Here is a 12,485-nt window from a genome sequence, read left to right on the forward strand (position 1 = left end):
TGGGGTGTGGTGGGGAGGGAGCAGCTGGTGAAGAGGGCCTGGGGGAAAGCATGGCCAGCGTGCTTAAGGAAATGTGGTTGAAACGGGGTGAGCCGGGGAAGAGCAAAGGACGTAAGGTCAGAAGCAATGGCCGTGGGGGGAGAGCCCTGTCCACAGAATGACCGTGGCTTCAAGTTTGAGAGAAGTGGGAAATCCCTGCAGGATCTCTAGCACAGACATGAACTGAGCTGACTCATGGTTTTGTATCAGTGATCTCTTGCTGCGTAACAAATCACCCCTAAACAGTGCTTTGTTATTTCTTACGATTCAGTGGGTTGGCGGGTTCCACCTGTGCTCACTCACGTGGCTGTCTGGACCTGGAAGGTGGGGTGGGCTGGAACATCCACGCTGGCCTCCCTCCTGTCTGTCTGTGGGCGGGGACTCCCGCGTTCTCCTCTGAGGGGATGCACCCTCTGCTGTGCTGAACGCCTTCCCACCTGGCAGTCTCAGGGCCGCGCTCCAGGAAGGCGCCGCTGGGGGCTCCCATGGCTCTGAGGCCCAGGCCAGGAATGGCTCTGCTGCCGCCATGTCTTGTAGCAAGGAGCAGGCCGGCCAGGTCCCCGTGGCTGGGCAGGGTGTGGGCACCAAGACGCATGATCGCTTGGTGGCCGCTGTCTTCCTCGTGATCTGACAGGGTCTCTGTGGCGGCCGTGTTGACGACAGAATAGGAAAGGACAAAGTCAGAAAGAGGGAGACCGGTGAGAAGGCTTTCCGGTAAGACAGGCGCAAGCTGGTTATGGTGTGGGCCGGGTGGGGTGGAGGAAGTGTGGAGAAGTGGTGGGATGCTGGGTGTGTTTTGGAAGTAGAATCAACGGGATTTCCTAATGCATTGGGTATCTGGGCAGGGAAGGGGGAGGAGCCGGGGTGACCCCGGGTTTCGGGCAGCCATTGGAGACAGTGTTGCCCTATACCGATCTGGGACATTGAGGGAGGTGCCGAGCTTTGTTTAGAAGGGAGTGGGATTAAGAACCCGATTTAGATGTGTATGACTCAAGATGCCTTTCGGACATTAGCTAGAGACATCAAGATTTCAGTCTGAAGCTCCGGAGAGAGGTCTTGGCGGCCAGGTGAAGCCGCGAGCCTGAGCAGGGTCGCCAGGAGTGCGCGTGCACAGAGCGGGAGGGCCACGGCCGGACTTTGAGCGCTCCACGCCCCGTTCCACAGCGAAGTCCGGCCTGGGGCGGACAGTTCAGCCTGCCACACGCTAGCACATTCGTATCTTCCTTTGCGGGAAACTCAAAACACAAAAGCCAAAGTGGAAAAGCACAACGAGGAAAGTAACAATTGTGCACGTTCTTATCCTCAGAATTGGCCACTCTCAGCATCTGGGCCTGTTTGTTTCTGCTTTTGTTATTTAATTAGGTGACCATCATTCCATATGAGTCTCTGTAGATGAGCGCCAGCTTGTATTTCCATAAATATTTTTATTAAACTGAAGTCATATAGTGTTGTAATTTTAAAACCAGATTTATTGAGATGTAATTCACGGCCCATACCATTCGCTCCTTCAGAGCGTCCAATTCATTGGCTCTTAGTATATTCAGAGCTGTGCCATCCTCACCACATCAATTTTGGAACATTTTTACCACCCCAAAAGGAAGTTTCCTATCTGTTCTTCAGTCCCTGCACGTCTCCCCAAGCCGCCCCACCCCAGCCCTGGGTAAGTACTAACCCACTTTCTGTGCTTACGGATTTGTTCATTCTGGATATTTCCTACAAATTGAATCATACGTTCAGGTAATTTATATGAATTTACCTGAAGAAATTGGAGCAAAGCAAAAGGGACTGTTTAACTTCAATTTCACGTTAAGATCTTGGACTTACTGGTGAATCCCAGCTTTGAAAGAGAGCGCCTGCCTTCTCGTCCACCTCCCATCTTCTCTCCCAAGGCTCCCGGTTCATGTTCTGTGGTTATTTTCACTTTTGCTGGATGACAGTCCCCACGGTCCAAGCTCACAGTTATTTGGGGGAGTCCCAGGTTGAATGGGCTCAACGCCTGCCCACCTCCACTCCTGGACTTCGTTCGAGTTCAGCTCCTACCGGGGTGGGTTCTGGGGTGAAGAAGTTTGTATCTGGAGAGTCTGCTCCTTTGGTCCATTCGTCTGTGAGGCTGTTTCTCTTAGACTCTTCCCTTGAACGACATCTAACTGGGTCTAATACTCTTGGATCAGTTTCCTTCCCTCTTGCTCTGCATTTCTTCTGTTGTTTCTGGCATCAAATATTGCTATGGAGGATAAAGCTAGCCTAATGTTTTTTGGTTTTTTTTAAAAGATTTTATTTATTTGAGAGCGAGAGAGAGCGAGCGAGCATGAGTGGGGGAAGGGGCAGAGGGAGAGAATATCCAGGCAGACTCCCACTGAGCATGGAGCCCCGCTCGGGGCTCGATCTCACGACCCATGAGATCAGGACCTGAAATGAAATCGAGAGTCAGACGCTTAACCTACTGAGCCACCCAGGCGCCCCGAGTTAGCGTAATGTTAAAAAATCCTGAAAGTTGACTCATTTTTCCCAGCTGGACACCTGAAGGCTTCATTACTCCTGAAATTCAGTGGCTCAGCCAGGGTGTTAGTTGTCTCGTGTTGCGTAACAAATCGCCCCACTCTGAGCAGTTTAACACAACACACACACAGGCCGTCTCACAGCTTCTGGGGGTCAGGAGCCTGGCTGGACCCCCTGCTTCACGATCTCTCCCAGTCTGAGGTGGTGTTGGCCCAGGGTCTTGGTGTCATCTGAAGGCCCGACGAGGCGGGGATGCACTTCCGAGCTCACCGGGTGGCCGGGTGGCCGTTGGCAGCCCTCAAACCCTTGTGCATCGGTGGTTCCTGGCAGCCGGCGCTTGCCACATGGGCCTCTGTCTTCCAGCAGCTCACGCCTTCAAACGTGCAGGCTAGGAAGGCACTGGCCAGCTCTATTGATAAGGGAGCCTCGGTCTTCCCTGCCCTTCTCGTTCCTCTCCGTCCTCTGCGCCGAGACTGGGCGTGGGCAGCTCTGTTCCGATGCTAAACTTGTTTTGACAGCATGAGGTGGCTCTCCCAGCCTTCCCTGGTCCCATTCTCCCCTCAGAGAGGCTGTGCTGGGGCTCTGGTTAGGCAGCGAGGAGCTTTTGTCAGAGCCCTGGGCCCTGCCGTCTGCTGGGGGGTCGGTAAAGCTCTGGTGCGCACAGTGTCCTCCTCCTTACCTTCCCAGTCAGCCCCTCTGGCCTCGAGTGGAATCCGTATCGGGGTCATTGTTCACCCCATTTCTCCCCAGCAGCCTCCCCACGGGTTCCCAGTGAGGAGTGGGAACAGCAGACCCCGACTCAGTTTACTTCCCTGCAGCTGTGGGGGCATTGGGGAGGGTGAGCTGAGAAGTTCTATACCCAGAATTGTCTCTCTCTTCTCTTGGCTACCAATATGTAATGTTTGTCTCATTGGGTTTTGTTCTTCGGTGAAAAACAATTTTTTTCTATTTTTTACTTTTGGGGGGAAGGGAAGTCTGCGATGCAGTCCAACCCTCCATCTGCACACAGGAGTTGCCCCAGATGGTGCGTAAGGCCCCTTGCAGCCCAGACTAGATCCTGACTCTGAGTCTCTGCCCGCCCCAGGAGAGCCAGCTCAGCGGTCATCAGGGCCTTTACCTCTGGGAGGGGACGCCACCCTCCTCAGCCCTGAGCAAGGACAAGGGATGGGAGTGTCTGTCCAGCCGACTGCCCCCGGGGGACTCGGAGGATGCTGGCAGGGTCAGCCAGGAATGTGTGCCTACCACAGCTGTGGCCTGGGTCAGCTAAGGATTCTCTGGCCCCTGGGGCGGCCCAGACAGCTAGGCTGGGCAGGTGCCCCAGCTCGGGAGGGGGGCTCTCCTACAACTTGGTCCTCAGGGGGCTTCTGTTTCTCTGGCATCTTGAATTGGGGTAACTACCCTGCCAGGGCCTGCCTCGGAGGGACCAGGAGGGACCACCTGCCCTTCCTCTGAGGGCCATTCCTCTCTGCCAGGATCAAGCAGGTGTCTCTTCTCGCATGGGTGGCAAAGCCCACCCAGAGAGGCCGCAGTCTGCTGAGTTTTCCGGGAGGATGGCAGAACTCAGCTTCCTCACTGCCTCGCTCCCCACCTGCCTGCCTACCAGGCTGTCAGGCTACTGCCAGCCCCCGGGAACCGAGCGATGCCCTCGTGCCCTGAAGCCAGTCCCTGCAATTACCGGTTGGCAGGCCTAGGGGCCAAGTGTGCCAGCCGGCATGGCAGCTTGCTGGCGGCCAGTGTGTGCCTGGGGCCTGTCCTGACCAGCTTAGCCACATGGGGCACGGAGTTGATCCGAGGACGGGGGAGATCGGGTCTGAGCTCGTCCCGGTCTCCGGAGCCCGTGGGGGATGTTCGCCTTCCCCCTTCCTGGCGAGGCCTAGGATCCCATCCCTGCAGTTCAGAGCTCACTCACGGCTGGAAGACCGGCGCCTCCCACCACGGGGCTGAGCCTCCCCCCCCACCCCGGGGCAGGTGCTCTGCCTTCCCTCCCACTCCCTCCCCAAGCCCATGGTGTGTGCACGAGGAGAGGTGCGTGCAGGGTGAGTGTGTGCACACACTCGTTCACCGGCAGGCCTCTACCAGCGCGTGCACGGCTGCCTGCCTGGCCGGTGTACGCCACACGTGGTCATGCCATGAACGCCATCCGGCTGGGTGCGCGTGCGTGTTCCTGTGGTGTGAGTGGTCTGCGTCCCAGGTTACCAGCGTCCACGTCCGTGTGCAACCGCGGGAGTGCGCACACGTGTGAGGTCTTGCACACGCACGAGTCTGCATGCTTGTGTGGCTGCAGTGTATGTGAGCACGTGTGCGTGAGTCACAGTGGGCGTGTACGAGTGTGAGCGCGTGTCTCTGGCCGGGGTGACTAAGGCCAGGGAAGTTCATCATCACTGCCCCAGCTCGAGGGGGAAATCCTCTTGGGTCTGAAGTGGAAAAGGCCAGGGGCTGAAGGGCTCCACGGTTCTCAGGCTCCAGGCAGCGTTCCCAGGCCCTCTCGCCAGGGAACTAAGTCAGGGTGCGGGGAAGCCTGCACAGGCGCTAAGGGGACGAGGGCAGAGTCAGATTTCCCTTTTGGAAGTCCCCTCTGGGGGCTGGTGTTGGCAGGCATGGCGGGGCCTGGGAGCCTGGTGAGGAGGAGAGGGGAGGCCTGGACCAGGCCAGCAGCGTGGACGGGAGGAGGGCGCAGATCTGAGCGACGTTAGGATGCAGAATGGACAGCAAGCACGTAGGAGCCCCCAGCCCGTGTCCGGCTCCAGTGACCGGGTGTAGCAGGCTTTCCCAGAGACTAGGCGGCTGCTGGGGCAGCCTGTGCCGGGTCTGTCCTGGCTGGTGCGGCCGCACTGGGTGAGCGCAGCAACGTGGCGAACAGGAGGAGAGACAGCTCGGACGGCTGGGGAGAGGCGCCTGTGGCCCTCTGGGAACAGGAGGGTGCCCAGGAGGTGCCTGGGGCTGCAGGGTGGGGCGTCCAGGGAGCAGGGGCTCTGAACAGTCCTGCATTCCTTGTGGTGACTCGGCCCCAAACGGGGGCCCTTTCGTTTGGGGTGTTCACTGGAGTCTGAGTTGGCCATGGGGCCCCTGAGCTCCGAGACCTGGTTTGCACGCGGCCTGCAGAGCACCTGGCCCAGCGCCATCCGGGTCGGCGAAGCCAAGGCCCACAGGGCGGTGACCTCCCCAGGGTCGCCTGGCAAGGCAGGCGGGGCCGCGGCCACCCCTTTGTGGGAGAGCCCTCCTGGCGCCTGGGGAGCCTCTGTAATTACAGGGCCAGGAGGCAGCCGCTCCCAGCCTGGCCTTCACCCCGCGAGGCCGCGCGTGCATGGGTGGCGGGTGGTTTCCAGGTGTGTCTCAGGAAACCTGGCATCCCCGGCGGCTTGCGGCTGCGGCCTGCCTCTGCCGGCTCTATTTTGGGGTCGGGATCCACCCCGCTCCAGCTGGAGGAAGGAAAAGGTGTATTTCAGTATGTCCTGTGGGTGTGGGGAGCAGGGGAGAGACAACCCACTGCCGCCCAGGGTACGGGGTGTGAGGGGTGACCCACGGCTGTCCAGGTGGAGGAGGAAGTGGCGGCCGGCTGGGCGGGGAGGACGGTGAGAGCCAGCCCGGCTTTCATGTGGCCCCAGGAGGCCGGGTTGGCAGACCCTGTCGGGCTGGAATGCGGGTCTGCAGCCTGCGTGGCCCCGCCTGAGACCTGCCCCAGCCGATTCCCACCCCGTGGGTGCCCAGCTCCGGCCCTCCGCGTTCCCCCGTCTGGGCGGAGGGTGAGGGGCAGGTCGCACGGGGGGAGCTGACACCACTGCCCTCCAGCACAGGGGTCCATATTCCAGCTTCTGGCCTCCTGGGGGCTCCTTGGGCCCAGCCGGGTCCTGCCCCTCCTTCCGGGCTCTGCTCAGAGCCATCCTCCACGCAAGGCCCTCCCCATCCTGGGCTTCGCTCTGACTCCCCTCTGCCAGCCTCACCTTGCGTAGGGCCTGCGGCAGGGGTGAGGGCTGCTGCAGAAAGTGGCTTGGTGTGCGGGCCTGGGAGGTGGGTGTCATGACCCTCGCCCATGGAGGTGGCCCAGAGCGTGGACGGCGGCGCGCGTGGACATGCGTGGTGCGTGGGAGGCATGTGGGTGGTTCTCCTTCATTTCCTCCGTGCGGGGTGTTCGCAGGCCTTCGGGAACCAGAGCCCAGGCTGTCCGGGCACAGCCCCGTGACTCCAGGAATGACTAATTCCACTCCAGCAATAAGCTCTTGGAAGCTCTGAGAAATGACTTTTTCCCCTTCTTGCTGCTTCATTAAGCTCTTCCTGAGTGAGTGGAATGAGGATTGTCCTAATCCCCTGGCATGAGGCAGGGGGCTCAGGGAGCTGGGCGAGACGGGTCCACGGTGGCCCCTAGTCACCAGCAGACACTGGGGCAGGGGTGGGGAGGGCACCCGAGGTTCCGCCAGCCCCACAGGTGCCAGGGCGGGGGGCCTGGAAGTCCTGGCTCCCTCCTCCTTGTCCCCAGGAGGGACCTCAAGGCCTGGGCCTGGGGGCCTGCCCCTCTCCTCTGGGTCACGGCTGCCAGCCCGCCCAGATGGGAATGTCTACCCACCCTCGAGGCTGCTGGAACTGAAGAAATGGTTCAGGCCTCACCTACCCCAACACATCTCGATGGCCCCTTTCTCTCTGCAGGCAGGAAGACACAATGCAGGGAGGGGTCGGTGACTGGGGTCCTTGTCCACAGGTGTTCCTGGCCCTGGGGGAGCTGCTTCTGTCCTGCAACTGGGCTGTGGTTGCTGACATCCTGCTGGTAGGTGTGGGCGCTGTCCTGGGGCCTCTTGAGGGGAGGGAGCTGGGGTCTGGCTGGCTCAGGGCTGGGAGGGGCTTCAGAGGCCGTGGGGTAGGGGACCACTGTCCTGGGACAGTTACCTTGGACCAGGCCTTCCTCATACTCTCAGACATACCGTCTGACCATCACCTCCATTTTGCCAACAGGCAGATGGAGGGTCAGAGAGGGCAGGTGACCGAGGTCACATAGCATGCCAAGGCACTGAGCCAGAACAGGAGCCTGGGCTCCGTGTTCAAGCCCTCCCTCTTCCTTGACTACACTTCTCAGCAAGCAGGCTCTTTGGCCTGGACTCGGGGTGTGGACAGGGATGTGGGGCTTCAGGTTAACGCCACTGAACCTGGTGGGTCCAGGCTGCCAGGCAAGGGGTCGGCTCAGGCTGTAAGGAGGCCCAGTGCTGGCCCACCCACGGGACTCTGCTACGTCCAGAGTCTGGCGTGGCCCTCCCCGGGCCTCACGCTGTCCGTCCAGCCTCCCTGCCTCCCTCTAGGAGAGGTCAGGGGAGGACTTTGAACACTAGTGAGCTGTGCCCTTGTGGGTAACACAGGACCCCAGACCCGGGGACCCCCACAGGCCTCCTCCTGCCTCCTGGAAGGCTGGCATAGTCCAGCCCCGAGCATAGGGGAGCCAGGGAGCCCAGCGATGGGCTGACAGCCGTCCTGAGGTGACCAGGGCTAGGGCCTGGCCCCAGACGCAGGAGACAGACCTGGACTTCAGCCCTGCTTCTGCCACTCCCTGGCTGCGTGTGACGTGGGCAAGTCGCTCTGTGTCTCCAGGCCTCAGTTTCCCCGTGTGGACAGTGGGGTGAAATACTCATGGGTTGCTGTGGGTGTGAAATGACGAGGATGCCGGCCGGGGCTCCTCACAGGGCTCTCCACCTTCTTGTCTCCTGCCTCCCAAAGGACTCCTGAACCCGCAAACTGAGTTTGAAAGGGCCATTGAGGCCTGCTCGAATACTGCCATTGATGGGGTGCTCACTCCCTGCCTAGACGTTCTGCCCCCCACCCCATGGCCCAGGCTCAGCGGGTGTAGACAGTGCTGCCCTTTGATTCCCGGGGTGTACCAGCTGCAGGGTTGGTGGGTCTTTTGTGCTCCTCCCTCCCTCCAGACAGAGGACCTGGGCTCCTGCCCAGACTTGGCCACAGACCCGATGAATGGCCTTGGGCCTCAGTTTCCTTGTCTATAAAAAGGAGTGATGGTAACCGGCCTGGCAGGGTGAGCCAGGTGGCCTGTAGGAGAGCCCTCAGTAGACGGAAACGTGCTGGCAAACGTCTTCCCTGGGGTTGCCCACTTTTAGACGCCCCCCCCACCCTGGCCTCTGGGGCATCCAGGTGGGGCTGAAACCCGCCCCTGCTGCTTCCTCCCCCCACCACAGCGCTGTCCCCTTTCCACACGGCAGCCCCGCAGATATGTGAGGACGGCGCCTGTGTCCCCCCAGTGTCTGTGTTTGCAAGAATGATTAACCTGGCAGAACCTTTGTAGAGCTGTGTGTGTGCTGGGGGCGGGGGGGCAGGTGCGGGGTGGGGGGACAGGGCCAGCCAGCCGTGGTTTGACCCATCCGGCTCTGGGGAGCTGTCTGGAGCTGCCCAGGGGGCTGTGCCAGCTGCGGTCCGGCCGACCAGGCGTTCCCTGGGGTCCCCCTGGCTTGGAGGCAGCGAGTCTCTCCATCCCGGGAAGGCTTTCTATCCCCCTACCCCCTTCCGGAAGCCCCTCAGTGAAAGATTGCCTTTAGACCCTTTGGTGGTCGGTGCTGGACCAGTCCTTGCATCCTTGGAGCTCAGTTGTCCCACAGAGAAAGTGGGGAGGCTCTGGGAGGAGCAGGTGGGGGCCAGGTTGTGGGGGACGGGGTGTGTCCATGGAGGGGCAGGCGTGGGAGGTGACGGAGGCCCGGAGCGCAAGAAGCCGTATGCGGGAGGGGGCGGGTGGTAGCTGGAGCCTCAGAGGGTCCCTGGAAGCTGGCATTGCCACCAGTGAGGCAGGAGCAGCCCCAGGGGCAGGGAGGGCAGGAGCGCGGAGAGGGGTGTAGCCGGGGTGGGATCCGGGCAGGGAGCGTGCACAGGGGTGCAGGAGGCCCCGCGGCCCAGCCAGCTACCTGCATCGTGCATGTTCCCGAGGGGTCAGAGGTGACGGCTCCACACCCCCCATCAGTCCGCGAGGGACACCGTTCTTCCTGGCCCTCTGATCCACAAGGAGAACCCAGCCCCTCCCTGGGAAGACACTGCAGGAGTTGTCTGGTCCAGGGGCTCTCGAACCCCCGTGAGCTTAGGAACCGGGTGTGGGGAACTCAAGGCAGATTCTGCTTCCAGGCTCTTTGTCCTCAGAGTGTGGTCCAGTGGGTGTATGCGGGCGTCCAGGATGGTCCTTCCTCAGAACTTCCCAAATGGTCCTGGTATGGACGGCCTCAGAGCGCCCAGGGAGAACACTGGTCTAGCACCGTGACCCAGCTCCCCAGTCCACGAACCCCCTGCAGGCTCTGACGGCACATTCTGTCCTTGAATCCATACCCTCTGATGGGAGGCTCACTCCCTGAACCCAAGAAGCCCCTGCCTTCCGAAATCTCAGTGAGGAAGAGGGTCTGGCTCCCACACAGCCAAGGCCCCCCCCCCCAGACCCACCTCCAGCACCCCCTCCTCGCCCGGAAGGCCTTGGAGGGTCCTGCTCCCCAGAAGGCTGGGATCGTGCCTCCCCAGGCTGAGCTCCCTGCGCCCCCTGCGTGCCCTGACTGATGGCGTCTCCAGCTCCCTCACAAGCCCCCTGTGTGTCTGGCCCCCCCGAGGGTGGCTTGCAGCCAGCCTGCCCAGTGCCAGCAGGAGGGAGTGGAACTCACCAGCTGCCCCTGGTCGGGTCTGTCCTCTGGGGTCCTCCTCCTCGGATTTCCCCCCGCCCCCCTGAGGCTACCACCCTCCTGTTCTACCTGGGCCCTAGTAGTCCCAGTGCTTCCCTGCTCTGCCCACCCGTCGGTACCACCCTCCCCAGCTGAGTGGGGAGTGCAGGAGGCAGGCTGCCAGCGAGTTCGTACCTGGTGGTTGCCGCTCTGACGTTCTGCAGGCCCTTGGTTGGCGCAGGCTACGCCCCAGGCTATAAAGGGACCGGCTCTTCTGAGAAAGAACAGTCAGAAACAGAGGTGCTTTGTCTCAGAACAGAGTGGGCCTGCGGTTTTAGGAACCCAAAGCCTCTAACTTCTAAAATTACCAGCTTTGCCCACCCCCCCGGGCTATATGGAGGCAACAGGACAGAGCAGGTAGGGCACCCACCTCTCCTGCCTCTGGCAGCAGGGGCCGGTCTGGGCCCAGCCCTTCCTGGGGCCATGGAAGGGACCCGACTCTGAGGGTCCAAGCACCCAGCACGGACTTCTCCAGGGCCCACCTCCAGAAACAGCAGTGCATAATCGCGTAATTATGGGGCAAGAAGGAGGCTCGAGGGGCCGGTGCAAAGCCGTGCTCAGCTCCTTCTCTGGCTTGTTGGCAGGTCCCAGTGAGGGGGCAGGTCCAGCTTCTCTCGCCGCCTGGACAGAGTGGCGCAGTGTCTGACCCGGGCCCCCTGTCGTCACCCAGGGAGGGACTCCTGCTGCACAGTCCCACCTGCCTGTCTTGTGCCCCCCAGGCGCTGGGCTCCTGCCTCCACCTCTGCTCACTCTGTCCCCCCCCCCCCGCCCCGGAATGCCCGTCCCTCTCTCTCCGCCTGTCGTCTGTGTGCAGGACACCTAGGTCTTGGGGATCGGGCTCTGGGGGACCTTGGGACTGTGTGGCCTCTGCTTGAACCCCCCCTCCCCCCGCTGCCAGCCTGGCTTCTGGCTGGGTTCTACCGGACTTGTCTGCTTGGCAGACTTTCGCCTAGTCTCCCCCTGATCCCGGTGCCCCGCTGTGCTCCAGGGAGCTCGAGGGAAATCAGACAGGGGCTTTGTTTCCCAGACACTGTGGGGGTAGCGGGAGGACAAAGGAGGAACCTTCCAGTGCGGGGGGTGCGTGTTCAGTTGGGGTGCACACAGGGCCTGTGGGAGCTGAGGACAGGCACCCGAACTCTGGGAAGGTCAGTCCTGAAGGACAAGTAGGGGTGCTCTGGCTGGACCGGAGTGGGGAAGCCTTGCCGGGCAGAAATGTCTGGAAGTGTTCTGCCTCCCAGGGTCATAGGGCATTCTTCCGGTCTGCCGTCCCCGTGAAGAATGGTAATGAACACAGCCCTCCAGTAGGTCCCGTACTTAGCCCTGTTTGGGGATGTGGACACTGAAGTCACACAGCTCGTGAGTGGGGGGTCTGGGATTGGAACCCAGACACTCTGACTGCAGAATTCCTACCCTCTCCAGCGAGGCCGCCTTTGGTCTCTGCCCAGTGGGGCTTGAACTTCCCAAGAGAAGGGCCCAGGCCTCTGCGCCCCGAGCCCGGGCACCCATGCACGCCCATGCTGGCCTGTACTCCCGCCCCTAGCCCTAAGTTGGGATGCCCCGTCTTTGGTGTCGCAGCCATGCCAGTCCCAGAGCAAGCCCTCGGGAGGGGGGCCCTCATCCGGGCCGTGGCACCCCCACCCCTCGGCTGACCCCCTTCCATCCCACTGGCTTGGCCAGCCTGCCACAGCTCCCGGCGTGTCCTCGGCAGGGGGAGCAGGAGGCGGGATGGGGGGCGCCCACGCCTGCCCTTGCTTGGCGAGCTGCCCTGCTGCTCCCATGTCTTGCAGTCCGTGGTCCTGCCCCGGTGCCGGGGCACAGCAGAGGCACTTCAGATCACGGTGGGCCACGTCCTGGGAGACGCCGGCAGCCCTTACGTCACTGGACTCGTAAGGGCGGCTCCCCGGTGGGGTGGGGCAGGGGGAACTGCGCGTGCCAAGGCCTGCAGGCTGGCCGGCGGGCCTGGCAGACGCAGCCTCTCCCCGCAGATCTCCGGCATCCTGAGGGCCGGCCGCCCTGACTCCTACCTGCAGTCCTTCCTCAGCCTTCAGCAGAGTTTCCTGTGCTGCACCTTCGTCATCGCCCTGGGGGGCGGCTGCTTCCTGCTGACCGCGCTGCGGCTGGAGGGGGACCAGGCCCTGGCCCGGCAGCCTGGCACAGGTACCCCACCCTCACACCCCTGCCGGGCCCGGGGGGGAGCCCCACAGGAGCAAGGAGCACAGGCCGCCCCGGAGCCGGCTGGTCTGCTCGCTCATTTAGAAGTGGTCCTCA

General features: G+C 61.9%; 1 protein-coding gene across 5 annotated transcripts in view; it reads left to right on the forward strand.

Annotated features, from left to right (window-relative positions):
• SPNS3 (sphingolipid transporter 3 (putative)) overlaps positions 1-12,485 on the forward strand; it is a 36,644-nt gene that overhangs the window by 21,784 nt on the left and 2,375 nt on the right. For 3 of the 5 annotated variants that reach the window (XM_040629834.1, XM_040629838.1, XM_040629835.1), the window contains 3 exons: positions 7,232-7,297; positions 12,005-12,103; positions 12,203-12,374. In XM_040629834.1, coding sequence (XP_040485768.1) covers positions 7,232-7,297; positions 12,005-12,103; positions 12,203-12,374 — 337 coding nt within the window. Of the gene's footprint in view, positions 1-7,231; positions 7,298-11,894; positions 12,104-12,202; positions 12,375-12,485 lie in introns of those variants that run through there. The other 2 variants (XM_040629837.1, XM_040629836.1) reach the window with 2 other exon arrangements.

Source organism: Ursus maritimus, unplaced genomic scaffold, assembly GCF_017311325.1.
Source record: "Ursus maritimus isolate PB19 unplaced genomic scaffold, ASM1731132v1 scaffold_14, whole genome shotgun sequence".
NCBI lineage: Eukaryota > Metazoa > Chordata > Mammalia > Carnivora > Ursidae > Ursus > Ursus maritimus.